At 52.9% G+C, this 12969-nt stretch overlaps 1 protein-coding gene across 1 annotated transcript in view; it reads left to right on the plus strand.

The window, feature by feature from the left end:
• The first annotated feature begins 1309 nt into the window (after nucleotides 1-1309).
• LOC137315104 (zinc finger protein 850-like) overlaps nucleotides 1310-12969 on the plus strand; it is a 50728-nt gene continuing 39068 nt past the window's right edge. Inside the window, exon 1 of the mRNA XM_067980029.1 lies at nucleotides 1310-4132. Within this exon, the coding sequence (XP_067836130.1) occupies nucleotides 1420-4132 (2713 nt within the window). The 5' untranslated portion in view covers nucleotides 1310-1419. The remainder of the gene's footprint in view (nucleotides 4133-12969) is intronic.

A 12969-nucleotide genomic window follows, 5' to 3' on the forward strand; every position in this document is an offset into this window, starting at 1 on the left:
TATTTACAGGGAGTCTCCGGGTGTGTGTTAATATTTACAGGGGGACTCTGGGGGTGTGTTAATATTTACAGGGGTTCCCCGGGAGTGTGTTAATATTTACAGGGGGTCTCTGGGAGTGTGTTAATATTTACAGGGAGTCTCCGGGAGTGTGTTAATATTGACAGGGGGTCTCCGAGAGTGTGTTAATATTTACAGGGGGTCTCAAGGAGTGTGTTTATCTTTACAGGGGGTCTCCGGGAGTGTGTTAATATTTACAGGGGGTCCCCGGGAGTGTGTTAATATTTACAGGGCGTCTCGAGGAGTGTGTTAATATTTGCAGGGGGTCCCCAGGAGTGTGTTAATATTTACAGGGGGTCTCCGAGAGTGTGTTAATATTTACAGGGGGTCTCCGGGAGTGTGTTAATATTTACAGGGGGTCTCCGGGAGTGTGTTAATATTTACAGGGGGTCCCGGGGAGTGTGTTAATATTTACAGGGTGTCTCCGGGAGTAAGTTAATATTTACAAGCGGTCTCTGTGAGTGTGTTAATATTCACAGGGGGTCCCGGGGAGTGTGTTAATATTTACAGGGTGTCTCCGGGAGTGTGTTAATATTTACAAGCGGTCTCTGTGAGTGTGTTAATATTTACAGGGGGTCTCTGGGGGTGTGTTAATATTTACAGGGTGTCTCCGGGAGTGTGTTAATATTTACAAGCGGTCTCTGTGAGTGTGTTAATATTTACAGGGGGTCTCCGGGACTGTGTTAATATTTACAGGGTGTCTCCGGGAGTGTGTTAATATTTACAGGGGGTCTCCGGGAGTGTGTTAATATTTACAGGGGGTCTCCGGGAGTGTGTTAATATTTACAGGGGGTCCCGGGGAGTGTGTTAATATTTACAGGGGGTCTCCGGGAGTGTGTTAATATTTACAGGGGGGTCTCCGGGAGTGTGTTAATATTTACAGGGGGTCTCTGGGACTGTGTTAATATTTACAGGGAGTCTCCGGGAGTGTGTTAATATTTACAGGGGGTCTCTGGGAGTGTGTTAATATTTATAGGGGGTCTCTGGGAGTGTGTTAATATTTATAGGGGGTCTCCGGGAGTGTGTTAATATTTACAGGGGGTCTCTGGGAGTGTGTTAATATTTATAGGGGGTCTCCGGGAGTGTGTTAATATTTACAGGGGGTCTCTGGGAGTGTGTTAATATTTACAAGCGGTCTCTGTGAGTGTGTTAATATTTACAGGGGGTCCTGGGGAGTGTGTTAATATTTACAGAGTGTCCCGGGGAGTGTGTTAATATTTACAGGGGGTCTCGGGCAGTCAGTTAATACTCACTGTGGTTTTATTTTGTACCCAGTGCCCCCTCTGATGTGCTGAGAGTGAGGGATCGGTGAGAATTGACGGCGACACTTCGATCCAGATCTCGTCGGAAGCCCCGCTGGCGATGGGAGGAGACGTGACTCCCGGCGAGGGTCCGGGAGGGGGCCTCGGCAGCCCCCCTCCCCCGGGGAAGCCCCACCGGTGCCCGGCCTGCGCCAAATGCTTCAGGTACCCCTCCCAGCTGCGCCAGCACCAGCGCGCCCACCTGCGGGAGAAGTGGTTCAGCTGCCCCGAGTGCCCCCAGCGCTTCTCCTCGCAGCACGGCCTGAGCCGGCACTGCCGGGAGCACCGGGAGAAGCAGCCGTGCCGGTGCCCCGTGTGCGGGAAGGAGTTTGCCAAGTCCCGCTCGCTGGCCGAGCACCGACGGCTGCACGGCGTGGAGAGGCCGTACCGCTGCTCGCTGTGCGGGAAGGGCTTCCTGTACCCCTCGCAGCTGGCCAAACACCGGCACGTCCACACCGGCGAGCGCCCCTGCAAGTGCCCCGTCTGCGGCAAGGGCTTCTCCGTCTCCTCGGTGCTGCTGCGGCACCAGCTGGTCCACACCGGGGAGAGGCCCCACCGCTGCGGCGAGTGCGGCAAGGCCTTCAGCCAGCCCTCCCACCTCAAGACGCACCGCCGGACCCACAGCGCCGAGCGGCCCTTCACCTGCGCCGTCTGCGGCCGGGGGTTCCGGGCGCCGGCCAGCCTGGCCAAGCACCGGGGCGTCCACTCGCGCCCCCCGCCCCTGGCCCAGCGGACCCCCGCCCCGGGCAAGCCCTACCAGTGCCTGCTGTGCGAGAAACGCTTCCTGTACCCCTCGCTGCTGCGCGCCCACCAGCAGGCCCACACCGGCAGCCGCGCCCACCGCTGCGCCGACTGCGGCCGCGGCTTCTCCTACCCCTCGCAGCTGACCATGCACCGGAGAATTCACACCGGGGAGAGGCCCTTCCAGTGCGGGGTGTGCGGGCGGGCGTTCACCGTCCCCTCCAAGCTGCGCTCCCACCAGCACATCCACACCGGCAACAAGCCCTTCAAGTGCACGGCCTGCGGGAAGGGGTTCACCCAGTCCTCGGCCCTGCTCCGCCACCAGAGCATCCACACCGGGGAGCGGCTGTACCGCTGCAGCGAGTGCGGTAAATCCTTCAGCCAGCCCTCGCACCTCAAGGCCCACCAGAGGACGCACGGCATCCGGCCGCCCTCCTCTCCGGCCGACGGGCCCTTCATCTGCACCGCCTGCGGCAAAGGCTTCAGCCGTTTCCGCTCGGTGGCTGCCCACCGCTGCCTGGCGGGGAGCGAGCCTTCCCCCCACCGCTGCGGCTTCTGCCAGCGAGCGTTTCGCTACCCCTCGCAGCTGCAGCTGCACCTGCGGTCCCACACCGGGGAGCGGCCCTTCTGCTGCACCATCTGCGGCAAAGGCTTCGCTGTCCCCTCCAAGCTGCGCTGCCACCAGCTCACCCACACCGGCGAGCGGCCCTTCAAGTGCACGGCCTGCGGGAAGGGGTTCACCCAGTCCTCGGCCCTGCTCCGGCACCAGCACATCCACACCGGGGAGCGGAGGAGGAGGAGGAAGGGGAGGACGAGGCTGCCGCACCGCCAGGGGGACCAGGCCCCGGACGAGATGCCCTGCTCCTGCCCCCACTGCCCCCGGCGCTTCCGCTACCCGTCCCTGCTGCTGGCCCACTGCCGGCTGCACACCGGGGAGAGGCCCTACCGCTGCGGCCTGTGCGGCAAGTCCTTCCCCGTCTCCTGCAAGCTGCGGGCCCACCAGCGGCTGCACGCGGCTCAGGGGGAGGCCGCGCCCGAGGGCAGGCCGCTCGGGGGGCAGGGGAGGGTGCTGGGTCACGACCCCGGGCGGGGTGACGACCCCGGGCAAGGTCAGGAGCTGCGCCCCGCCCCCGGGCAAGGCCCCGACCCCGGGCCAGGTCAGGACCCCGGCCGCGCCCCCGGGCCAGGTCAGGACCCCGGCCCCGCCCCCGGGCCAGGTCACGACCCCGGGCCCGCCCCCGGGCAAGGTCGCGCCCCCACCGGAGACCCTGGCCCCGCCCCCCGCTCCCACCAGTGCCCCTTCTGCCCCAAGTGCTTCCTGTACCCGTCCCGCCTGGCACTTCACCAGCGCTCCCACACCGGGGAGAGGCCCTTCCGCTGCGGCCTGTGCGGGAAAGGTTTCTCCGTCTCCTCGGCCCTGCTCCGGCACCGGCTGATCCACGCCGGCGAGAGGCCCTACGAGTGCGGGGAGTGCGGCCGCGCCTTCACCCAGTCCTCCCACCTCAAGACCCACCGCCGCCTCCACTCCAGGCCCAGGCCCTGCCCCCGGCCTCGGGCACGGGCCCCCCACCAGTGCGGGGTGTGCGGGGAGTCCTGCGGAGGCGCGGGGGCCCTGGCCCAGCACCGGCGCCTGACCCACGGGGAGGGCCCGGGCCAGGGCCGGAGGTTCCAGCAGTGCCCGCTCTGCCCCCGCCGCTTCCGCTACCCCTCCCAGCTGCGGGCCCACCAGCGCTGCCACACGGGGGCCTCGCCCCCCGCCCCGCCCCCCGCGCCCCCCCACCACCAGTGCCCGCTCTGCCCCCGGCGCTTCCGCTACCCCTCGCAGGCCGCCAAACACCGCCGCGCCCACACCGGGGAGAGGCCCTTCTGCTGCGGCCTGTGCGGGAAGTCCTTCTCCGTCTCCTCGGCCCTGCGTCGGCACCGGCTGATCCACACCGGCGAGAGGCCCTACCGGTGCGGGGAGTGCGGCCGCGCCTTCACCCAGTCCTCCCACCTCAAGACCCACAGGCAACGGCTGCACTCTGACCCTCGGGGTCTCTGAGAGCCCTTTGACCTTTCCCCCCCCCCCGGGGCGGGGGCGATGGGGCGCCCGCTTTAGGCTCCCGTATTCGATCCCCAATAGCGGTCGGTAGATGCCACGTGCTGCCGCCCCAAGTCGAATATCTACTCCTTCCCCATCACGGGGGTCTTAAAGGCTGTTAATATGGGGGTGGTGGTGGTGGGGAAGGATTGACTTGGGGGGTGGGGGGCGCTTGTTTTACGCCTAGCGTCAACTCTCAAGGGGCTATTTGGTCGCCCTCACCTCTTCCCCCCCCCCCCCACAGTGGACAAGCTGGGCTGACCCCTGACCCCAAGGCTCCGTCTCTCCTCCCAAAACGTAGGCCCCACCCCTTGAGGCTGGCCGGTCATCGCTGGGGGCAGGGTGTGGTGGGGGGGTGAGCCGCGAGATTCGGCCTGAGAGGAGGAGGAGGAGGAGGAGGAGGAGGAGGATTGAGAGATCAAGGCTGGACGGTGACCGACAACGAGCGAGGGGGAGAGGGAACGTCATAAGTGGCGGAGCGGAGTGTCGGTCAGAGGGGGAACGAGCGCCTCCAGCACCTCCCCCTCCCCCCCCCCCCCCCCGCCCGACACCGAGAGCGGAGAAACCCGTCTCCGAGAGATCGTCGCCCGCTCGAAACTCCTGGCCGGACGGCGAGAACTTGGATCTGGCTATCCCGTCGCAGGACAGGACGGTGATGGGCTCCACGCCTGGACTGGGAGGTCAGAGGAAGAGTTCACCCAGGCGATGGGCTGATAGACTGTTCGCCCTGGAGGTGGACGAGAGAGAGGAGGAGCGGAGAGAGAGATGCACACAATTCATTGACGATCCACAGTCGTGTGTTTGCAAGACCCTTGGTCTCCGGATCTGGCTTCACGTTGAACCCTGGCAGCCAGGAGATTGCCCCCTCTCTGAGGACCTCGTTCAGCCCCCCTCTCTCCGTCCGGGGCCAGATAGGAACTCACCTCCTCCCGGTCACAACACAGCGGAGAAAATCACTTTTCTTCAAAGACTGAATTCTTCCATATATATATAAAAAAAACCTCAAACTTTCTGAAGTATCGATTCACACTCAATAAACGTGGCAGTGGACACACGTCCGATTGTTGTGGCACACGTTCGATGGGCAGGAAACGTCCAGGCTGTGCTTCCAGAGGCTACGGGCGGTGAAGGGTGGAGGGAGGGGCTCCAATTGGGCCTCAGTGCCCCCTTGGGTTAGGGAGAGGGGTAGTGGGAGCGGGTGGGGGAATATCAGGCAGGGTCCCGTCTCCTGCTCACCGCCCAGTGTGTCACAGAGAGACGAATATCAGCTCTCTCCAACGAGTGACGGGGTCCATGTCCTGGATCTGTCTCAATTCAAGCCCTCCCCCAAACTCTCGAGGCCGGGAATTGAATGGGACACGCGGTGGCTTCAGGATAAACAACTCCGGCCTCTCTCTAACCGGGTCACAGGGGATATAGAAGAGGATTGGCCCCAGCTGGTGGGAGCAGGCTAAAGACCGGAAATTCGAGTTTATTACAGAAAAGTATATACAGAGGGAAGTTCAATCAGCAGTTGCTCAGCGATACAAGATGGTACATTCAATTGTTTTCTTAGTCCAACATTGGTGGTCTTGGTTTAACGTCTCATCAGAAGGGACGGCACCTCCCATAATACGGCACTCCCTCAGTACTGGCACCGGGGAGTGTGGGCCTGGATTATGAGCTCAAGTCCTAGAGTATATCCATCTCCCTCCGACAGTGCAGCACTCCCTCAGTACTGGGACCGGGGAGTGTGGGCCTGGATTATGGGGCTCAAGTCCTAGAGTATATCCATCTCCCTCCGACAGTGCAGCACTCCCTCAGTACTGGGACCGGGGAATGTGGGCCTGGATTATGGGGCTCAAGTCCTAGAGTATATCCATCTCCCTCCGACAGTGCAGCACTCCCTCAGTACTGGGACCGGGGAGTGTGGGCCTGGATTATGGGGCTCAAGTCCCAGAGTATATCCATCTACCTCTGACAGTGCAGCACTCCCTCAGTACTGGCACCGGTGAGTGTGGGCCTGGATTATGGGGCTCAAGTCCTAGAGTATATCCATCTACCTCCGACAGTGCAGCACTCCCTCAGTACTGGGACCAGGGAGTGTGGGCCTGGAATATGGGGCTCAAGTCCTAGAGTATATCCATCTCCCTCCGACAGTGCAGCACTCCCTCAGTACTGGCACCGGGGAGTGTGGGCCTGGATTATGGGCTCAAGTCCTAGAGTATATCCATCTATCTCCGACAGTTCAGCACTCCCTCAGTACTGGGACCGGGGAGTGTGGGCCTGGATTATGGGGCTCAAGTCCTAGAGTATATCCATCTACCTCCGACAGTGCAGCACTCCCTCAGTACTGGGACCGGGGAGTGTGGGCCTGGATTATGGGGCTCAAGTCCTAGAGTATATACATCTACCTCCGACAGTGCAGCACTCCCTCAGTCAGTGGAGCTGGGAATGTTTTGGAGTGTTAATATTTGGGCTGGAGTTGATTTGAGCCCTTGTGCGGGTGTGATCGGGGAACGGCTGTAAATCCACCTGAGTTTCTGATCCGCTAAAACAAACATGGGCACAGGTTTACGGGGACACACAGTACTACATTTCCACAGTCACACTTTACTGTTAACCAGTGACCGCAAGGACTGGATAGTAAACTCATCGAGAACAATCTCTCTTCCCCGAGGGAGCTGGTGACAGTCAGGACAGGCTGAATAATTCATGCTGGGGAAAGTCTTAACTGCAATGATTACATGTTGGAAATGTAAATCAGATCCAAAACACACTCGACTCCAGACTTATACATCCAGGTGAGGCATTCTAATGCTTGGAGCAATGGTAAACTATCCCACTTCAAAAACACACAACTCCCTCTAAACTGCTCCATCAAACACTCCCAGGGCAGGTACAGGGTTAGATACAGAGTAAAGCTCCCTCTACACTGTCCCATCAAACACTCCCAGGGCAGGTACAGGGTTAGATACAGAGTAAAGCTCCGTCTACACTGTCCCATCAAACACTCCCACGGCAGGTGCAGCATGGGGTTAGTAAAGCTCCATTAATGGCGACTGTCCCTAACCAGAGATCAACGCGGGTGTGAAAGCGCTGTATGGAAGCACGGCGGAGTTGGTACATGCGCACTTTGGGCAGATACTGACGTCCGCGCATGTGGTTTACACCCTCACTCTCCTTGCCCGTATCAAAGTTGGTGGCGCGGCAGAGCAGGGCAAACTTCCACCACTGTGTGCCCAGCTCCTCCGGCCGACTCTCCTTCCATCACTTCCCAGCTTATTATTAATTCAAAATCACAATAAAAACTGAGTTCATTCAATTAATCAATAAAATCTCATCAAATTAATCAATAAAATAACATTACGACAAATTAATCAATGAAAACACGTCAAATTAATCAATGAAATCATATCACACCAAATTAATCAATGAAATCGTATCACATCAAATTAATCAATGAAATCACATCACATCAAATTAATCAATAAAATTACATCACGTCAAATTAGTCAATCACATCACATCAAATTAATCAATCAAATCACATCATGTCAAATTAATCAATAAAATCACATCAAATTAATGAAATCACATCGTGTCAAATTGATCAATAAAATCACAACATATCAAATTAATCAAAGAATCACACCACGTCAAATTAATCAATAAAATCACATCACATTAATCAGAGAATCACACGACGTCAAATTTATCGATAAAATCACGTCATGTCAAACTAAATAAATCAAATCACATCAAATTAATCAATTAAATCACATCATCAAATTAATCAATTAAATCACATCACGTCAAACTAATCAATAACATCACATCACGTCAAATTAATCAAATTACATCATGTCAAATTAATCAATGAAATAACCAGGCATCAAATTACTCAATCAAATCTCTAACCGGGTCACAGGGGATATAGAACGGGATTGGCCCCAGCTGGTGGGAGCAGGCTAAAGACCGGAAATTCTAGTTTATTACAGAAAAGTATATACAGAGGGAAGTTCAATCAGCAGTTGCTCAGCGATACAAGACGGTACATTCAATTGTTTTCTTAGTCCAACATTGGTGGTCTTGGTTTAACGTCTCATCAGAAGGGACGGCACCTCCGATAATACGGCACTCCCTCAGTAATGGGACCGGGGAGTGTGGGCCTGGATTATGGGGCTCGAGTCCTAGAGTATATCCATCTACCTCCGACAGTGCAGCACTCCCTCAGTACTGGGACCGGGGAGTGTGGGCCTGGATTATGGGGCTCAAGTCCTAGAGTATATCCATCTACCTCCGACAGTGCAGCACTCCCTCAGTACTGGCACCGGGGAGTGTGGGCCTGGATTATGGGGCTCAAGTCCTAGAGTATATCCATCTACCTCCGACAGTGCAGCACTCCCTCAGTACTGGCACCGGGGAGTGTGGGCCTGGATTATGGGGCTCGAGTCCTAGAGTATATACATCTCCCTCCGACAGTGCGGCACTCCCTCAGTACTGGGACCGTGGAGTGTGGGCCTGGATTACGGGGCTCAAGTCCTGGAGTATATACATCTACCTCCGACAGTGCAGCACTCCCTCAGTACTGGGACCGGGGAGTGTGGGCCTGGATTATGGGGCTCAAGTCCGAGAGTATATCCATCTACCTCCGACAGTGCAGCACTCCCTCAGTACTGGGACCGGGGAGTGTGGGCCTGGATTATGGGGCTCAAGTCCTAGAGTATATCCATCTCCCTCCGACAGTGCAGCACTCCCTCAGTACTGGCACTGGGGAGTGTGGGCCTGGATTATGGGGCTCAAGTCCTAGAGTATATCCATCTACCTCCGACAGTGCAGCACTCCCTCAGTACTGACACCGGGGAGTGTGGGCCTGGATTATGGGCTCAAGTCCTAGACTATATCCATCTACCTCCGACAGTGCAGCACTCCCTCAGTACTGACACCGGGGAGTGTGGGCCTGGATTATGGGCTCAAGTCCTAGAGTATATACATCTACCTCCGACAGTGCAGCACTCCCTCAGTCAGTGGAGCTGGGAATGTTTCGGAGTGTTAATATTTGGGCTGGAGTTGATTTGCGCCCTTGTGCGGGTGTGATCGGGGAACGGCTGTAAATCCACCTGAGTTTCTGATCCGCTGTAACAAACATGGGCACAGGTTTACGGGGACACACAGTACTACATTTCCACAGTCACACTTTACTGTTAACCAGTGACCGCAAGGACTGGATAGTAAACGCATCGAGAACAATCTCTCTTCCCCGAGGGAGCTGGTGACAGTCAGGACAGGCTGAATAATTCATGCTGGGGAAAGTCTCAACTGCAATGATTACATGTTGGAAATGTAAATCAGATCCAAAACACACTCGACTCCAGACTTATACATCCAGGTGAGGCATTCTAATGCTTGGAGCAATGGTAAACTATCCCACTTCAAAAACACACAACTCCCTCTAAACTGCTCCATCAAACACTCCCAGGGCAGGTACAGGGTTAGATACAGAGTAAAGCTCCCTCTACACTGTCCCATCAAACACTCCCAGGGCAGGTACAGGGTTAGATACAGAGTAAAGCTCCGTCTACACTGTCCCATCAAACACTCCCACGGCAGGTGCAGCATGGGGTTAGTAAAGCTCCATTAATGGCGACTGTCCCTAACCAGAGATCAACGCGGGTGTGAAAGCGCTGTATGGAAGCACGGCGGAGTTGGTACATGCGCACTTTGGGCAGATACTGACGTCCGCGCATGTGGTTTACACCCTCACTCTCCTTGCCCGTATCAAAGTTGGTGGCGCGGCAGAGCAGGGCAAACTTCCACCACTGTGTGCCCAGCTCCTCCGGCCGACTCTCCTTCCATCACTTCCCAGCTTATTATTAATTCAAAATCACAATAAAAACTGAGTTCATTCAATTAATCAATAAAATCTCATCAAATTAATCAATAAAATAACATTACGACAAATTAATCAATGAAAACACGTCAAATTAATCAATGAAATCATATCACACCAAATTAATCAATGAAATCGTATCACATCAAATTAATCAATGAAATCACATCACATCAAATTAATCAATAAAATTACATCACGTCAAATTAGTCAATCACATCACATCAAATTAATCAATCAAATCACATCATGTCAAATTAATCAATAAAATCACATCAAATTAATGAAATCACATCGTGTCAAATTGATCAATAAAATCACAACATATCAAATTAATCAAAGAATCACACCACGTCAAATTAATCAATAAAATCACACCACATTAATCAGAGAATCACACGACGTCAAATTTATCGATAAAATCACGTCATGTCAAACTAAATAAATCAAATCACATCAAATTAATCAATTAAATCACATCATCAAATTAATCAATTAAATCACATCACGTCAAACTAATCAATAACATCACATCACGTCAAATTAATCAAATTACATCATGTCAAATTAATCAATGAAATAACCAGGCATCAAATTACTCAATCAAATCTCTAACCGGGTCACAGGGGATATAGAACGGGATTGGCCCCAGCTGGTGGGAGCAGGCTAAAGACCGGAAATTCTAGTTTATTACAGAAAAGTATATACAGAGGGAAGTTCAATCAGCAGTTGCTCAGCGATACAAGACGGTACATTCAATTGTTTTCTTAGTCCAACATTGGTGGTCTTGGTTTAACGTCTCATCAGAAGGGACGGCACCTCCGATAATATGGCACTCCCTCAGTACTGGGACCGGGGAGTGTGGGCCTGGATTATGGGGCTCGAGTCCTAGAGTATATCCATCTACCTCCGACAGTGCAGCACTCCCTCAGTACTGGGACCGGGGAGTGTGGGCCTGGATTATGGGGCTCAAGTCCTAGAGTATATCCATCTACCTCCGACAGTGCAGCACTCCCTCAGTACTGGCACCGGGGAGTGTGGGCCTGGATTATGGGGCTCAAGTCCTGGAGTATATACATCTACCTCCGACAGTGCAGCACTCCCTCAGTACTGGGACCGGGGAGTGTGGGCCTGGATTATGGGGCTCAAGTCCGAGAGTATATCCATCTCCCTCCGACAGTGCAGCACTCCCTCAGTACTGGCACCGGGGAGTGTGGGCCTGGATTATGGGCTCAAGTCCTAGAGTATATCCATCTACCTCCGTCAGTGCAGCACTCCCTCAGTCAGTGGAGCTGGGAATGTTTCGGATTGTTAAGTGGATGTGAATATTTGGGCTGGAGTTGATTTGCGCCCTTGTGCGGGTGTGATCGGGGAACGGCTGTAAATCCACCTGAGTTTCTGATCCGCTGTAACAAACATGGGCACAGGTTTACGGGGACACACAGTACTACATTTCCACAGTTACATTTTACTGTTAACCAGTGACCGCAAGGACTGGATAGTAAACTCATCGAGAACAATCTCTCTTCCCCGAGGGAGCTGGTGACAGTCAGGACAGGCTGAATAATTCATGCTGGGGAAAGTCTCAACTGCAATGATTACATGTTGGAAATGTAAATCAGATCCAAAACACACTCGACTCCAGACTTATACATCCAGGTGAGGCATTCTAATGCTTGGAACAATGGTAAACTATCCCACTTCAAAAACACACAACTCCCTCTAAACTGCTCCATCAAACACTCCCAGGGCAGGTACAGGGTTAGATACAGAGTAAAGCTCCCTCTACACTGTCCCGTCAAACACTCCCAGGGCAGGTACAGGGTTAGATACAGAGTAAAGCTCCCTCTACACTGTCCCATCAAACACTCCCACGGCAGGTGCAGCATGGGGTTAGTAAAGCTCCATTAATGGCGACTGTCCCTAACCAGAGATCAACGCGGGTGTGAAAGCACTGTATGGAAGCACGGCGGAGTTGGTACATGCGCACTTCGGGCAGATACTGACGTCCGCGCATGTGGTTTACACCCTCACTCTCCTTGCCCGTATCAAAGTTGGTGGCGCGGCAGAGCAGGGCAAACTTCCACCACTGTGTGCCCAGCTCCTCCGGCCGACTCTCCTTCCATCACTTCCCAGCTTATTATTAATTCAAAATCACAATAAAAACTGAGTTCATTCAATTAATCAATAAAATCTCATCAAATTAATCAATAAAATAACATTACGACAAATTAATCAATGAAAACACGTCAAATTAATCAATGAAATCACATCACATCAAATTAATCAATCAAATCACATCATGTCAAATGAATAACTGAATTCATATTATATCAAATGAATCAATAAAATCACATCACGTGAAACTAATCAATCAAATCACCACATCAAATTAATCAAAATCATATCGCGTCAAATTCATCAATCAAATCACATCACATCAAAATAATCAATAAAATCACATCACGTCAAATTAATCAATCAAATCACATCACGTCAAATTAATCAATCAAATCACATCACGTCAAATGAATCAATAAAATCACATCAAATTAATGAAATCATATCGTGTCAAATTGATCAATAAAATCACAACACATCAAATTAATCAAAGAATCACACCACGTCAAATTAATCAATAAAATCACATCAAATTAATCAGAGAATCACACCACGTCAAATTTATCAATAAAATCACGTCACGTCAAAGTAAACAATCAAATCACATCACATCAAATTAATCAATGAAGTCACATTGCGTCAAATTAATCAATGAATTCACTTCACATCAAATTAATCAATCAAATCACATCGCATCAAATTAATCAATGAATTCACATCACATCAAATTAATCAATGAAATCACATCATGTCAAATTAATCAATCAAATCACATCACATTAAATTAATCAATAAAA

This window comes from Heptranchias perlo, unplaced genomic scaffold (assembly GCF_035084215.1).
Source record: "Heptranchias perlo isolate sHepPer1 unplaced genomic scaffold, sHepPer1.hap1 HAP1_SCAFFOLD_534, whole genome shotgun sequence".
Classification (NCBI taxonomy): Eukaryota; Metazoa; Chordata; class Chondrichthyes; order Hexanchiformes; family Hexanchidae; genus Heptranchias; species Heptranchias perlo.